The following is an 18,047-nucleotide window of genomic DNA, read 5'->3' on the forward strand; positions in this document are numbered from 1 at the left end:
GTCCATCTCTTCAATGTATAACAATTGTCTGTTCTGTTTTGTAGCGTGCCTCGACATTTAATTAAATCATATCGATGCTAATTTTATTTATTATGTTATCAGGTTTAGAATGTTCCACCTGACGATAGAATTATGAAAGTCAATTTACAAAAAAAAGATGTGATGTGTAATGAAAAAATGTGTGCTTTCAATGATTCTACGTACAAGACAGCGCTAGAGCCCCTCCTTCCCTAACTTGACTTGCTGGAGTCGGTTTATGGCTTTGTATACCAAGACCATTGTTTGGATTCCCCTACTCCCTGCGGGCGTAACCTTAACGAAAGTGTACGGGAACTCAGCTTCCCTCTCTCACTTCGTTTCCACTAGTGGGTCCTGAATGAAAAAGACATGTTTCTGTGATGTATATTTGCGCTGCGTGGTTACGAAAAATGTTTGCCTAAATTAATTACTGCTTTTGACTTTGTTTCAGATGATCACTCGATTGATATTAATAAAAATATTCTATTAGTTGGGAATGTTGTGTGCGTTGATTTCCGCTGTAGCAAACACTATAATTTGCATTTGAGATGAGTTGATTGTGGCTTCTGCATGTAGAAATTACTGTTGCAAAGTTATCATAAAAAATATGGAATTAAATTTGTTTCTCGTTTTCGAATTCGTATTGTTTCTATCACTGAATAAACTTGACTTTCACTCGATTGATATTTTGTAAGTTGAGAATAATGATTGCCAAATAGTTGTGTCTGATCTGAAATACATTAAATGCAATGTTTCTCGTTGAGTACTGTTTGCGACGATAATATTTTCTCGTTTGCTTAGAAAGTCTATTCTTAGATTTTTTTGTGTTCTATTGTTTTTTTGATAGAGTTCTTATTGTGTTCTCGAGAGTTGAATAATTCCAATGTCTATTTGCGATCATTAAAAAATTCGTCTCTGTACACCGATCCTAAGAATATTTCCTTTTGGAGAAAAGAATGTGAAAAAGAGAGAGGATTTCCCCAACCCCACAGATTGACAACAGGTTCCACACTTTGGGCTGTATAGATGGAGAGAGTGACCCCACCGGGCTGCATACAGGGAAAGAGTGACCCCGCCTGGTCTCGAGTCTGGGTGTAAAGCATAGCCGTGGTGCATGTTTGGATAGCTCTGTCAAGGTAATGTTTATAGTGCCTGAGTAGGATGAAAATTCTATATTGTTAGCTCGCAACATTGATTTTATGATAGTTCAAAAGATATATTATTTCAATTTGTAATGTTTGCTATTATTTTCCTGTGTGTGTGTTGTTTACATGTTGGCAGATGCATTGTTTAAAACGTTTTTTCTGCTATTCATCCGTGCATGTTTATCGTTTTGATTGATTCTTTTTCAATTATTTTCTTCTGTGTACCTCTTGTTTGCTTTGGTGCATGTGTTTGGTTCTGTATTAGCTGTTGGTCATGTTTCAATAACATTTTCCTGTCTGTTGTTTACACGCTGGCAGATGCGCCCTTTAGAGTGTTTCTCTGCTATTCGTCCGTGTATGTTTATCGTTTTGATAGATTCTTTTTTCATTTATTTTCCTGCATGTGTCTGTTGTTTATGTGATGGGTTTTGGTTCTCTATTAGCTGTTGATCGTGTTTCTCATTATTTCCGTATGCCTATGCTGTTTACTTAATAAGAAATTGATTAAATGTGTAATGTTGGAATAATCTTCCCTATTGCGCACGAAAATGTTCATAACTGTCAGGCGTACGCCTCCCGCCTTCAACAAATCAAGGCAAATATTATTAGAGCTGATTGTTGGCTAGGAGTGTGCTATGTGTTGATGTTCATTTTTTAAAATATATTTTCTGTATTGAATTTATAAAACAAAGTAAGGTTTGTAGTGACTCTTAGAATGAAAATTGTATGGGGAAGTCACGATGATGATTTTATCATAGTTAAAATGATAGATTATTCTCCTCCTTTGTTGTTTTGATTTCGTCTTGTGTTCGTGTCCCATGGTCTTCCAGGCTCTCTGCTGTCCACATGCATATATCGGCACTTGTAATTCAAGCTCCAGTATGGTGGTCACGTATAATAATGTTCGACTTTTTATAATAAAACTTTTAATTTTGATTGTAATTAAAAATATATTTTTCGATTAAATGTGTCATAACGGAATATTAGCTGTTGTGCATAAAGTTACGTATCATAACTTTGTAATTAAAACTCCGCTAGAGTGCTCATGTTAGACTTTTATAATAAAACTTTTAATTTTGATACACGTACCACCTGAAAAAAAATTGCGAATGAAGTCGTCCCAGGGCGAAAAATCGCCAAAGATGTGGCCCAATGTTGTCAGTGTGCATGCCCCTACTTGCGCGCCGCATGAAAAAAACGCGAACGAAGTCGGCCCAGGCTGAAAAATAGCCAAAGAAGTCGGCCCAGTGTGTACAACCATAAGTGTACGCTCAGCTCTTCAGCCAGCTGGTAAACACACGAACAGCCCCTCACCTGCGCACCGCCCATCGCGCGCTGAAAAAAAAAATCGCTAGAGAAGTCAGTCCAGCTGTTGTTCTTGAAGTTACATATCAGAACTTTGTAATTAAAACTCCGCTAGAGTGCTCATGTTAGAGTTTTTATAATAAAACTTTTAATTTTGATTGTAATCATATTGATCTTCTTTTGTTAAAAATGTACTACTCCTTCTGTTTAATTGAAAACTTGCGTGATTATCACTAATAAAATACCCCTTTTATGCTATTGCGTCATACCTGTAATAAGTATACTCTTTATTACGTGTATTGTGTTTCTTCTGCTTCATGCTTTTGGCTAAGTTTTTCTCCTTCACACAGAGTCATAACATAATTCCTGACATTGAGGACTTTAATAAATATATTTTCACTTGTACTTTTGTGTATGACAATCCTTTGCATGTAAACCACCCACTGCACACCTGTTGTATCGGGAAAAAAATTGTGAGTGAAGTCGGCCCAGGTGGAAAAATGATGGAAGAAGTCGGCCCAGGGTGAAAAATATGAGTGGGTAAGCGCGCACGCAGCCCTCCGGCCACGCTCCGCACCCCGGTAAGAGCCTCCACCCGAGCGCCGCCTGGCGCGCACAGGAAAAAGTCGCGAAAAAAGTCGGCGCAGATTGAAAAATGACCAAAGAAGTTGGCCCAGGCTGAAAAATGTGAGAGGGCAAACGCGCACGCAGCCCTCCCCTCGCCGATAAACGCGCCGACAACCCTCCGCACAGGCGCCGCGCCCCCAGACGCTGTGGGGTTCCAACCAGACACCCATAGAGCTAACTGACATCCGGTCTCCCTGGATACTCCTATATACTACTTATCATTGTGAGCCATATTTAATTTGTTAAAATTTGTCGTCGTATTTCTTCAAAAATAAAAGCGCAAGTCGGCGTACTTGAATTGATCTCCTTGAACTGCTTACGTCGAACGTCTGCAAATGTTGTACTTATGTGCCTTCGCGCACCATACTAGGCACAAAAGCATATCTGATTAGAATAAATACTTCAAGAGGAAGTCATTCAAATACATTGCTATTTATAGCTGGTTTTCCATTCCAGGCATGGTATGTGGCTGCACGGAGGATTCCGAAAAAGAAAAACAACAACATGGCTAATAGGATGTTGCTGCCCAGGGAGTCCTGGCCGAAGAGGTGAGCTGTTAAGATCATAATAAGATTCTGTTGTGAAGTGAGAAATTTTGTAGTAGTGCACGAATGTTAATTCGTGCACTACTTTTATAAAAAAGAAACCAGAAATGGAAAGTTATGCATGCATCATTTCATGAATTGTAATGTATTTGATATTCACATGTTTCCATTAAGGGAATGAACTACTGAACCTATATTCATATCATTGTCATGCTCTGTGTCCTGGAAGTCAGAACGTTCTCGCCCTAGATTTGTTGAAGACGGGAGGAGGAGCCTATTTTGTGTCCATTATGCATGGCACAAAATAGGCTCCTCCTCCCGTTTTCAACAAATCAGGGGCGAGAACGTTCTCATTCGGGATGGTGGTTGGCTAGGAGCGTGCTATGTGGTGAAGTTCATTTTTAAGAGTGTGGAAGGAAGGACAGAGGAGACATCGGAGACATCGCGTCTGTCCGGCCACGCGTGTTCTCTCGGACTGCAACCGTTGTGCACGCAGACGCTACGGGGTAGTTTGAGGATTTTGAATGCTTTAGATTTAGATTGTGGCGAACTGCTAATGTGAGAACGGAATGGCACATCCACCTCATCATCACAACAGCGTGAAGACGAACATGACATGGAACCCGTGCACCTCCAAAGGACGCAGAAATCGCCAGAGAGGAAGTCTGCACTCTTTCCGACGTACTGCAGGTGAACGGTAAGACAAGTTTGATTACTTTTTTGTGACTGAAGGAAGTAATGCAGGTTTATCACGTTAAGTGTATTACGTACAACATTTACGAGTCACTCGGTACGTTAGCGGCGTTTCATTGTGCAGTGCATTGCCGTAACTTGTACGTTTCTGATATGCCGTTAATCAAATTATGTGTGGTTATGCTAGCTGCCCCTCATGCGCGTCGCAGCCGTTCATTCATTGTGATCTACGAACATTCGTGACAAATGCATTGGTGCACTCTTAAAAATGAACTTCACCACATAGCACGCTCCTAGCCAACCATCATCCCCAATGACAACGTTCTCGCTCTAGATTTGTTGAAAACGGGAGGAGGAGCCTATTTTGTGCCATTATGCACGGCACAAAATAGGCTCCTCCTCCCGTTTTCAACAAATCAGGGGCGAGAACTTTGTCATTGGGGATGATGGTTGGCTAGGAGCGTGCTGTGTGGTGAAGTTCATTTTTAAGAGTGTGTTCAAATACGAAATCAAGATCGATTGCCTATCATACAGTGATTTTCGTGCAGAGTTACGGATCATCAATATATTTTTTTGTTTTGTTTTAGTTCTCCCCGCAGCCATCTGCAACAACGACGCACATAGCTCAGGATTGGCTTTTGAACTCCCTTCGATGTCGAAGCACCTAAAGCTCCAGTGAAGCCTGTTACAAGACGTAAAAGGCTATGTACTGTAGCTTTTTCGAGGCAGTTCCGGAGGACAAATAAAGTTGATTTGTCATACATCATCGCTTTTTGATTGTCTGCTTCGGGACAGCATGATCGTTGCTCTACAGCAAGACAGCAAGCGCCGAAGACAAACGGACGACGCTGGGGGGCTAGGGGGGACAAGAGGAGAGACGAAAAACCCGAGGAGAGAAGGGGAAGGAGGTTGGGAAAGGAGGTCGGTCTGCGCATGCGCACTGGACCCCAGCTTTTTTCCCGCGGTGCAGCTCGGGGACGTTGTGAGTGGCTCCTCGAGATCACGTGGTTTGGGCGCCCGCCATTTTCCCTGGACCATTGCGTAAACGGCAGCTTCCGGCGGATGTCACAGCCCTATCCTGAGCCAGAAAATGTTGACTAGTGTGGAGCCATCGCTGCACTTTGGCAACAATGTGCTTAATCTAGGGAATCCAGTGTAGTGATCTGAGACCATGACCACGCAAAGGAAGCGATGGAAACGTGCTGGCTTAAGCCTCTTGGCAGCTCAACCTCAACATAGCACACATACATTTCTGTTAGCGAGCAGCATGTGTTCCAAGGTTGCCTCGGTGAGGAGGAGTTCCTATAAGTTTATATTATTATTATTATTATTTTATTTATTTTATATTATTAGTAAAGTAAGTTCGTATTATAATAAGTTTTATCTTTCCCTTCTTGTCCAAGCTAGATGTGTGAATGCAAAGCGTGCGTTCCCTGCGCTCTGACATCCCATTCTTCTCACTTTTCATATACAGGAATTTATACTGCCGAGCACCGCTTCTCTGGCGCTTGCCGTTCCGAGCGAAAATGTCCGGGTAGCAGGGAGTCCGGTTCAATGAAACCCGTGAGGAGATGAGTCATCAGTTGTCAACAAAACCTCTATTTTTCTTCGAAGGAAATAGGAAACTCCCCATCGTCGTTTGCGTAAAAGTACACTCTCAAAAATAAACTTCACCGCATAGCACGCTCCTAACCAGCCATCATCTCGAATGGTATCGTTATCTGACATGATTTGTTGAAAACGGGAGGCGTACCCCTTTTTTTTTGTGACACTTATGCTGTTCATAATTGACACAAAAAAGGCGTACGCCTCGCGTTTTCAACAAATCTGGACAGATAACGATATCACTTGAGATGATGGTTGGCTAGGAGCGTGCTATGCGGTGAAGTTCATTTTTAAAAGTGATCTGTAGACATTCGGGTGCTGCAGACAACTACCTACAACATTAACATAATGTAAGTTTTTTCACATTAGCATAAGAAGCATTTTTCTGGTAAAAAGTGTCAATGCATTTTTTCAGTGTATTCTATTCGCCCTCAAGATTCACAACACTATGTTCCTTTGTCCTGGATATCCGCAATCTTCATGTATGACTTGGACCGCTTCTTCTTGGACTTTGTAGTTTGCTTGCCATGCTATCTGCTATTCTCTGACGCTTTGTCTGGCAACATGCGTGCCCAAGACACTTGAGAATGGCCTTCCCTCGGCGTCAAATGAGTGAACAGGGCATTCGTGGGGTACGTAGGGACGGTGAGAAAAAGGAACATTTCTCAGTAGGTTGTCACACCCACTTGAAAAAAATATAAGTCTCATCCCGTCCACGACTCAACGTCGGACAAACCATCCCTGTTACAAAAAGTCTCGCCAGCGGGTCCTTACTCTATCCCACAAACCAGCCGGATAAGTGAAGTTGGTTGTTGGGTATTTTCCTCAGTGGTTCCTGCAAATTTTTGTGCGGATCCTTTTGCCCGGATAAACGCAGGTAAATTGCTTGGACTGATAACCGTCCATTTATTTTGTGCCCGGATAGTGTGGGATCCGGATAAGTGAAGCCCGGATAAATCGACGGAGACTGTAGAATGATGGTAGATATTGTTTCCACATCTACAGGTTTTCCCGCTCATTTTAATCCATTGGTCACTCAATTTAATCCAAGCGCTACCCAATTTAATCCAGTGGTGAACCAAATTAATCCAGACACCAACCAATTTAATCCAAGCGCTACCCAATTTAATCCAAGCAACACTTGTAAATGTATTCCGTACGTATTCAGTCATGTCATGACTGAGACTCTCATGATTTCGCCAATGTGTCATGAGTTTATGAGTACTGATTCAACAACCCCTGGATTTTGCAGTGTCATAGGGTGTTTTATGACTCCTTTTTGTCATTATGATATTTCATGACTATATTTTCATGCTGTGTGCCATGAATCAATTTTATGGGACTGTCACTGCTTCAAACAGTGTCATACAGTGTTTTATAACTACCGATGGTCATTATGACATTCCATGACTATTTTCATGACGTGTGACATGAATGAATTTTCTGGGACTACCGCTGCTTCAAACTGTCATGCAGTGTTTTATGACCACCTACGCTCATTATGACATTCCATGACCATTTTCATGACATGTGCTATGAATCGATTTTATGGGACTACTGCTGCTTCAAACAGTATCATCAACGTTTTATAACTACCGATGGTCATTATGACATGCCATGACTATTTTCATGATATGTGCTATGAATCGATTTTATGGGACTACTGCTGCTTCAGACAGTGTCATGCAGTGTTTTATGACCACCTACGGTCATTATGACATTCCATGACTATTTTCATGACATGTGCCATGAAGCAATTTTATGGGACTACTGCTGCTTCAAACAGTGTCATGCAGTGTTTTATGACCACCTACGGTCATTATGACATTCCATGACTATTTTCATGACATGTGCCATGAATCGATTTTATGGGACTACTGCTGCTACAAACAGCATCATACAACGTTTTATAACTACCGATGGTCATTACGACATGCCATGACTATTTTCATGATATGTGCCATGAAGCAATTTTATGGGACTACCGCTGCTTCAAACAGTGTTTTATGACCACCAACGGTCATTATGACATTCCATGACTATTTTCATGATATGTGCCATGAATTGATTTTGTGGGGCTATCACTGTTTCAAACGGTGTCTAGCGATGATTCATGACTACTGCTTGTCATTATGGCATTTCATGACTATTTTTGGTATAGGGGTCATAACTAGACTTTGCCCGACTGCACCTGGTTCAAACTGTGTCATGCACCGATTTATAAGTATAGCTACCCTTCCTACCTCTCTTTATTCATGCCATGAAGTTTCAGTAGCACTATGCTTTGATCGATCAACTGTACATTCCATTATGTGTTTCATGTACATGTGTTATACTGTAATGAACTTGATAAGAAAGCGAGTCGAAGTGGAACCACGTCCTTGTCAACTTTATTACATCAGATACAGCGGAAACTGCAGAAAATATGACAATGTCGCGAAACATTGATGGGAAATGAGAACAACAAGCGGGTCCGGCGTTACACTTTTGCTCAATTCCTACATGTCAGCGCCTTGGAGAGCTTGCTCAATATAGCGGAAGTGATTTCTATCATATGACGAGCAATCCACGCGGTGGATTCTCTCCATGGCGTGCTGCGCTGCGTCAAGCAATATAGCACGGCGGTGCTCCCGGACCGTTACGCCATTTGGGTGTCCTAATATTTCGTCTCCTTTTTCCCTCAGGAAAGCACGAACTTCAAGCTTAAATTTGGAGAACATCTCCTCGATAGGATTGAAAAAAGGGCTATACGGCGGCAGAAATTTAATAGTGTGTCCCTCACAGAGCGTTGCTTGATGTGCTCGCTTGTGTGCAGGGGCGTTATCCATTATCAATACGGTCTCTTGGTCCGGCTCTGAGACCGCAATGGAGCGCGACACCTCCTCCAGATAGTCATTAAAGGTGAGGTGTGTCACCCTTTCCAATGTACTCCAGAGCTGGAGGCCGTTTCCCGACAGGCACGCCACTACGTTGATGTTGGGGCCTTTGCTGCTTCTAGTCTTCCTAACGGCTGCAGTGCCCTTTTTTGCTCTGCCATATCTACGGCTGCACCAGATATTGAAATTGGTTTCGTCTATGTAATACCGCAATGTTTGTGGTCCTTCAGACTGCAGCCACAATGCATAATTCCTTCGCACTGACTTGACGTCTTCCCTGTTGCGGTCGGCAGGCTGTAAAGTCAGCTGTTTCAAGCTGTAGCAGTGCCCATCCAGCAAGCGGTCAATCGACGACAAGCTAATTTGTATATTTGGCACACGCTCCGTGAGCACGCACTTCAGTTGAGTTAAAGTATAGTCGGGATGAGCGTCAACCAGCGAGGTCAATATTTGGACGACGTCCGTGCCAAATCTTTTCGATGACCCTCCTCTTCGCTTAGGCACGTCTCTGTCGGTACGCACTATAGAACGTGCAGTTTTAATGTTGATCCCCAAGGTGGCAGACAGCGAAACGAGATCGCCACCGCGCCTGTGACAATCCAGCAAGCGATCTCTATCTTGTTGCGATAATCTTGCGTACCGCCGCAGAGGATCGCCGGGTTCTTTTCGTGGACGCCCTGGTCGCCGCCGCTCGCATCCCACTTGATTTTCTCTTCTCGCGCCGACTTCAGCTCTCCACGAGTTCCATTTTAGCTGAGCGTCAAAACACCACCGAACAACTTAGCAGACGACAGCCTAGCAGACGACACGGCGTGCGACGCCGTGTCGTCTGCTAAGTTGTTCGGTGGTGTTTTGAAGCTCCGCCCAAAGCCGACAAAAGAGCAGCAGACGACACTCCGTGAAAGAGACACGGCTATAGAACTGACGCAGCGTTTTCTTCACAAATGCGCTAAAATGGAGGACTCACCTAGTGCAATACCTAGTATATGGTCTCGTGGCCGTATTTTTTTTAAATTCGTGTTAGTGCCGCGAAGCAACTGTGGCTATGAGCGGCGTACAGACGTGGACAGATGGAGAGAGGACAGCAGGATGAAGTGGGGGACAGGGGCGGTTACTGTGCGGGGGACTGTGGGGGGGACTGTGCCGACATTTGTCTGGAAAATCTTTGGAAAAGCAAGGGAAAACCTCAGACAGCACAGCCGGTGACAGGATTCGAACCCGTGTCACTTCCTAGTCCCGACGTAGAAGGCACCACTACTCCACGGGAGCTGGTCGTGGCAGTATTGGCAATGAATAATGCCCCTCTGCACAAGCAAGCACATCAAGCAACACACTGTGATGGACATTGCGTGAAATTTCTGCCACCGTATAGCACCTTTTTCAATCAGATTGAGGAAATTTTATCCGAATTTAAGCTTGAAATTCGTGTTTTCCTGAGCACCGCCGCGCTATTTTGCTCGATGCGGCGCAGCACGCCATGCAGTGCAAACACCGCATGGATTGTGCATCGCATAACAGAAATCACTTCAGCTATATTGAGCAAGCCCTCCAAGGCGCTGACATGTAGGAATTAAGAAAAAGTGCAAGGATTCCGCTTTTGTTCTCCTCGTTCATAGAACACCGCTTCAAGAAAACTTAGCGGTATTGCCATACTTCCTGTAGATTCAGCTGCTGGTATCTCATGTTATAAAGTTGACAATGACTTGGCTGCGCCTACAGAATGAACGTTTCATGAACTTGAGTACGTACATCAAAGACATAACTAAACCTATATGATCTATGATCGTTGCTCTATGGAAACATAAGCGTACTGGAATTTAGTGTGATGGATAAAGACACGTTGAAATGGGAAGTCATACATATAACTCATCGCGAGATCTGGTTTGAGCCTGCTGTGATCCCGCAAAGTATACGCAAAGTTGAAATGAAATGTCATGCCTAGAAGCAGTAGTCATGAATCATCACCTGACACCGTTCGAACCAGCTGTAGTAGCCGAAAGTTTAGTTTTGACTCGTATATCCAAAATAGTCATGAAATGTCACAATGACAAGCAGTAGCCACGAATACTTTGTAGAAAATTGCACTAGCAATAGCAGATGGAATGCCATAATGTCATAAAATACCATATGATACTGTTTGAAGCAACCTTAGTCAGGTAACATCGATTCATAGCACATATCATGAAAATAGTCATACAATATCGTAACGGCCCTCGGTAGTTATGAGGCATTATATGGCACCCTTTCTAGCAGCATTAATAATGATCATATTAATAATAATAACTGGGGGTTTACATCGCGTGACAGCTGAGCTCATGAGCGACGCCACAGCGGTCGGTCTGTGGATTAGTCGCTAAAATCGGTTCATGGCACGTAATATAAAAACAGTCGTGGAATGTCATAATGACCATCGGTGGATATAAAACATTGCATGACATTGTTTGAAGCAGCAGTAGTTCCATAAAATAGACTCATGGCACATATCATAAAAGTAGTCATGGAATGTCATAATGACCGCCGGTAGTCATAAAAGGCCGTGTGACACTGTTTGAAGCAGCGGTAGTCCCATAAAATTGATTCATGGCACATGTCAAGAAAATAGTCATGGAATGTCATAATGACCGTAGGTGGTCGTAAAACACTGCATGACACTGTTTGAAGCAGCGGTAGTCCCATAAAATCGATTCATGGCACATATCATGAAAATAGCCATGTCATGTCATAATGACCATCGGTAGTTATAAAACGTTGTATGATGCTGTTTGAAGCAGCAGTAGTCCCATAAAATCGATTCATGGCACATATCATGAAAATAGTGATGGCTTGTCATGAAGGCCATCGGTAGTTGTAAAACGTTGTATGATACTGTTTGAAGCAGCAGTAGTCCCGTAAAATCGATTCATGGCACATGTCATGAAAATAGTCATGGAATGTCATAATGACTGTAGGTGGTCGTAAAACACTGCATGACACTGTTTGAAGCAGCGGTAGTCCCAGAAAATTCATTCATCTCACAAATCATGAAAATAGTCATGGAATGTCATAATGACCATCGGTAGTTATAAAACGTTGTACGATGCTGTTTGAAGCAGCAGTAATCCTATAAAATCGATTCATGGCGCATATCATGAAATAGTCATGGCATGTCATAATGACTATCGGTAGTTATAAAACGTTGTATGATACTGTCTGAAGCAGCAGTAGTCCCATAAAATCGATTTATGGTACTTGTCATTAAAATAGTCATGGAATATCATAATGACCGTAGGTGGTCATAAAACACTGCATGACACTGCTTCAAGCAGCAGTAGTCCCATAAAAGCTATTCATGGCACAAGTCATGAAAACAGTCATGGAATCTCATAATGACCATCGGTAGTTATAAAACACTGTATGACACTGTTTGAAGCAGTGGCAGTCCCATAAAATTGATTAATGGCACACAACATGAAAATAGTCATGAAATATCATAATGACAAAAAGAAGTCATAAAACGCCCCATGACATGCGAAATCCAGGGGTTGTTGAATCGGTACTCATAAACTCATGACACATTGGCGAAATCATGAAAGTCTCAGTCATGACATGACTGAATACGTACGGAATACATTTACAACTGTTGCTTGGATTAATTTGGGTAGCGCTTGGATTAAATTGGTTGGTGTCTGGATTAATTTGGTTCACCACTGGATTAAATTGGGTAGCGCTTGGATTAAATTGAGTGACCAATGGATTAAAATGAGCGGGAAAACCTGTAGTTATATCTCCTTTACGTGTCTGAACAAGTACGCTTTACGACGACAATAGAACTGTATATTGCTCACCAAGATCTTTATAGATATCCGCAGATATGTTAGCCAATACTGTGACTTGCTTGCAAGCCTGCAAAAGAACATGAAAAGAATGTTGAGGTCACACATGTTAGTAGTGTAGACGCGTGTCCCCCTACCAACAACATTGCAGGCGTACCAGTCCCCCTTTTCAGATTTTCACAATTTCTAGAGCACCCTTCTACTCATTGGCTGAGCTGTGTTGGTTCTGGGCCACCCCTACAATTATGCCTACGCTTCCAGGGTGCCAACTGGTCATCCCGTAATTTCTTCTAGAGCACTGCGCGGGCTCATTCTTTAGACCCAGGCCCGACCCGAACGCCACGAATTGTTAGGTTTTCTGTCCCTGCACGTCCCATTCCCGGGAAGTTTCCCCGGCTACCCTGCCCAGCACGTCCTCTACAAAGTAGCGGGCTATAAAAGTTTACTGTGGCTAACAAACAGCGGCTAACACAGACAGGGCACAGTCCTGGACCGACAATATATGGATTCGGTGCCCTCCCTGGCCCACAATGTCAAACCCAAGCCCGGCGCAGGCTTGAAACATTAATGCTGAATACGGCCTGCGAACATGAAAGAATTGATGTTCTGAGGCTGGAACAAACATAGAAGGGACAAATACATACAAAGCCTCAATTTGCATAAGAAGCCTGCGAGCCGGGCAAGACCCGCGATTTTGGGTACGCCCGTGCAACTCTCTATTTTTTTATTTATTTTACACATTTTACTGCAATATTGTCAAAAGGTTCTCTGTGATACGCTATCTCTAATCATGACACATTTCAAACGGTTTCGTATCACACTTAAAGGGGCTATGAACTCCACCAAACCAGCCCGCCGACTATGCGGGCACGAAATGTCGATTTCAACTTGTGGGTGTCACACCTTTTGTGCAGATGAATCTGATAGGTCCAATGGGATAACGGTTACCTCGGCTCAATTCCGTGGTCGGTCCGCCACTGTTTTTCGACGTGAGCACGCATTTGTTCTTATGTTCAAATTTTTTATCAGCAGGGCTGCACCAAAATCTCCCCGAAATGTTTTTTTTTAATGTATTTGTCAGGGAAGGGAGGATGGAACGTTAACCTCTCCGCACTACAGTTCTGGTATAGGTAGAACTTAATTGATAAATACAGACGTCCAAAGATCACGAAATGCGCACCACACCCCAATGGCATAATCCTGATATAAAGCCTTCAATGACCAGAGAGGCAAACATAGCAAAAAAAAAAAAAGGAAGCATAGCGATACAGAAAACAGCTATCAAAATGTTACTGATCAATGATAGTCGATGGAGCTGCCTCTTTCCTCTGTCATGATTACTCAAGCAACTCATTTCTAATGTACAGCAGTGATGAACTCACAGTACGTACGTCAATATTTTATTTATTTTTTAGTAACACTTCGAAAGAAAAGGCGGCGGAAAGGATAGCCGTGTCGTACAAGAGCATCCTCTTTGTGTGTTTCCTTCTGTTTTGCTTTCACGTGCCTTCTCAAAGCCTACTACTTTTTTGAATCGATCCATGTTATCATTCAGCAGCTTCCCTTTTCTTCGTGGCTTCAACTCCCAGTCCCCGCCCTCCACCGAGTGCCGGAACAGTGTAGAAATAATAAAACGAAACTAGCGTATCTGATTACCTGCAGGTAGTTGTTACTGTATCTGGCGAAGAGCTTGAACGCTGGTCTCGTGGTGTAGAATCCGGTGTAGAAGTCATGCCCGTCGAAGTATGGAAAAAAGTCTCCATTGTACGTGTTCCAGGTGACGTTGATCCTGCTTAGGCTGCGAAGGTAGCACGACGGTGTGGAGTAGTAAGCCTGGTACTTTCTTCCATGCTGCGTGCAAGGTTGGGAGTATAGCGTTTTTAGAAATATCCATTTTGAAATTGCTCTTCAGTTCTGCATTTACCGTGAACGTTGACAATAAATTGTATTGGATCGTCGGTAATAATAATGCAACGTTGAAAGAAGAAAAATTATGACTTGGGATACTGCGATCTCGTACAATGAAAGACACCTTGACACCAATACAAAGCGAACAGGTTTGATCGGTTGGGTCGTTCATGATTTATGGATGAACGGAACTGCACGATTCTACACGCCGTAGAATCACTGCACTGTTGTGTGGAACTTCCGTCAATCGGAGAACATGTGCAGCATTGAACCCCACCTTCCTTGTCTTTTACCCACTGAATAACGGTAAATTTCTCACTCGAAGACATGAAGATTCTATTCGTAAGAAATTTTGGGAGTCCATGCACTCGAGACGACCTCCCCCTGCTTCCTCCCGCTGCGCCTGGCAGCTTTGACACAGTGTTGCCATTAGTTGTCAATTGAGTTTTCTAAGAACTACAGTGCGTTTCACCTAACGGGCTTCACCTAACATTCTATGGAAATGTCTACCTGTTTGAAAGCTGTGCGGTCAACAGCATAGCCTATTTATCTTGGGGGGTTTTGCCACGACTTACGTGCAGTATTATCGTTTCTCACTCGGAAGGAATTTAATTTTCTCAACTGAGCTCCGAAATTTACTGAGCCAACGTGGTTTTGTTTTGTTTTTTTCACCACACAGAAAAAGCGAATTGAAATGGTAGCAGCTAGAAAAAGCATGTGGAAACTGGAACTTTCAGAAGTAGTATTAAAGGAGCATTAAAGCGGTATCTAACATGGCCAAAAACTGCTGTCATCTTGTAAAGCACTATGTGAAAAGCATTCCCACAAAATATTTGTGTCCAAAGTTGTTTGACCCCGCGCAGTTAATTTGCAAAATCGCCTACCCACTCTCTCAAATCACCCACTCTAGTGTGGCGTTTGTGGTAGGGAGCCCCCTCATTCGTTGGTAGGAAAAACCGTCTGCTACGAACATTGCGAGCTGTTTCTTGTTGACTTCTATTCTCTATAAGACTTATATCACGTTTTCTAAAAAAACAAAGCACATATGAACCCCCACAAAATAAGGTTGCAATCACAAGACTAATAATCCGTGGCTTCTGTGCAATCTCAGAACTCACAGTAGCAGAAAGCAAGCGATGACGTTGGTTCTGTGGCGCCACCTGTTAGCCACTGAACCAACTGTGCGGTGAAAACTGTCAGAGAGGCTGCACACTGTCGGGAAGCACTGGGGTATCGCTGTACAACACACAGTTAATTTCTTGCTGCACCACTCGTTCTTCCCGTGGTATCAGCGGTCCCAAAAAATCGAGGTCCTGTCGTTGACAGCCCTCACATCCTCCATTTCGGACATCACGCTGCCGGAGAACGCCTGGCGTCTCCGAAACGCTCCCGCCTGCGCGGTGTTGCTCACCTCGATCCTGTGATCCCAGATCCAATTAGGAGCGCCCCTACCACTCGCGTCACATTGTGACGCGCGTGGCGGCGCTTGTCACGTGACTATCCTTAAGGCGAAGGAGGGTGTTTCGCGCACGGGAGATTCGGGGGGGGGGGGGGGCTATTGCAGGCGTCCAAACTTCGCTGTGGTTGCACTAACTGTGGGAAAACTGTTTTCGGCCGCGTAACATTCCATACCGACCAAACACAGAAACAACGTTTTTAGCCTCTAGACTGCTCCTTTAATGAGACGCGCACAGTTTTGCGATAAAAGCGACGCGGCGAGGACATGGACCTCGTCTTCAGCGTTCTTCCGAACCTTCTCCTGACAACGGGAGAAGGGCTACGATGTCACAGTTTTCTGAGACAATGGTATCAGGGTAACCGGTGACTTCTTAGTCACCGGTTTCTTTCGATGTTTCGTGAATTAACCTGACAGTAAATTGAAGGCGGCTGAAAATTTGCGCTTCCTCGAAGTAACAGTTTTATAACTATTAGCATAGTAGATAATTTATTATCTTATTCTGTACTATTCTGTACTAGAATGGGGTATAAATCAGACACGCGCTTTCTTTTTCTGGCAAAAAGATTGGCATAGCCAAATTCGGAACTCAATTCAGAAAACTATATACGAGAGGCGTTCAAGTCAAACCAGGACTTTTCATTTTTCGCAAAAGTAAAGTGAACTTACAGGCGAGAAATGAGTTTTATTTTTCAACGTAATCTCCAGCTGCACTAATGCACTTGTCCCAGCGTTACACGAGGGCTTGGATGCCAGCAGCGTAGAAATCCTTACCGACGCATAGCAGCCATGATCGGACCGCATTCTTGAGCTCGTCGTCGCAGCTGAAGTGGCGGCCCCCAAGGAACACCTTCAGTGGCCCGAAGAGATGAAAATCGCTGGGGGCGAGGTCTGGACTGTAAGGGGGATGTGGCAGCAACTCCCAGCCAAGTTCCTGTACGGTGCGTGTCGTGAGATGCGCGGTATGCGGGCGTGCATTGTCCTGTAGGAGGAGGACTCCTTTGGTGATGAGGCCCGGCTTTCCGAAACTGGAGGTGTCCATGAATGATAGTGTTCAACGTTCCCACAGAAAGGTCCGTCTTTCGAGCCAGTTCGACACATGTTATCCGTCGGTCCTTGAGGATCTAGCGCTCCACAAGTTGGATGTTCTCAGGAACTCTGACACTGGGCTCTGAGCCGCCCCGGCAGCGATCATCCTGCACTGATGTACGGCCGTCTCGGAACCGTTTGCACCACTCAAACGCTTTGCTGCGGCTAAGTGTATCGTGGCCATACTGGGCCTGAAGTCTTCTGTGAATTTCAGATGACTTTACGCCTTCATTCACGAGAAACTTCATGACAATTCGCTGTTCGATGTGCGCGCTCACCTCGTTGTCGGCCGTCTTGTCTAGCACGTGTCTTCTGTTTTGCACAAACTTTGGACCACTACGTGGTGAACGCGGAGGCCTGTCGCGTGTGAAAATGATGAAAGAAACTCCGAGTTTGACTGGAACGCCCCTCGTACATCACGTTCGAAAATTGAATAAGATGCTCGTCAAAAACTTGGACGGACACGAATACTGTTGAGCAGATAGTTTTATGACGAAGCTTTCTTAGAAGAGGTCTCCGCAGTATTATTATCCGTCGGAAGCTCTGTCGAAAGCACCGCTTCGAAACTAGTGTCACCACCAGCGGAGGATCCCAGAAAAGCTGCATTACTTGCGCCAGATTCTTGGTGCCAATTCCAGTTCCCGGAAACTCGCGAGTTCCTGTGCGTCATGGGATGTCAGGAAACGTCATAAATTTAGCCTCACAACAGCGTCTGGTGGCTAGTGCTTACTGATTGATCCCTATGAGGAATTTGTTTTCTGGCGATGATTGGCCGTTCTCAAATTTGTTCGCGAGCGCTCAAAAAGGCGACAGCGCGTCGGCATTGCCGGCTGGAACCGGAGACGGTCCACAGAGACGCTGGCGTCCGTCTTGGATGGCCCATGTTGTGTGTAGCTCGAGGGTTGGTCTATGAATTCCGATTTTTCCTGTTCAAAAACGCTGGCCGGACCATGTCAGTGGCAGTCAAA

General features: G+C 44.0%; 1 protein-coding gene across 3 annotated transcripts in view; it reads right to left on the minus strand.

The window, feature by feature from the left end:
• LOC135393060 (lysosomal alpha-mannosidase-like) overlaps nucleotides 1-18,047 on the minus strand; it is a 492,848-nt gene that overhangs the window by 222,186 nt on the left and 252,615 nt on the right. For all 3 annotated transcript variants that reach the window (XM_064623632.1, XM_064623631.1, XM_064623633.1), the window contains 2 exons: nucleotides 14,283-14,477; nucleotides 12,639-12,696 (listed from right to left, as the gene is read on the minus strand). In XM_064623632.1, the coding sequence (XP_064479702.1) occupies nucleotides 12,639-12,696; nucleotides 14,283-14,477 (253 nt within the window). The remainder of the gene's footprint in view (nucleotides 1-12,638; nucleotides 12,697-14,282; nucleotides 14,478-18,047) is intronic.

Source organism: Ornithodoros turicata, chromosome 4, assembly GCF_037126465.1.
Source record: "Ornithodoros turicata isolate Travis chromosome 4, ASM3712646v1, whole genome shotgun sequence".
NCBI lineage: Eukaryota > Metazoa > Arthropoda > Arachnida > Ixodida > Argasidae > Ornithodoros > Ornithodoros turicata.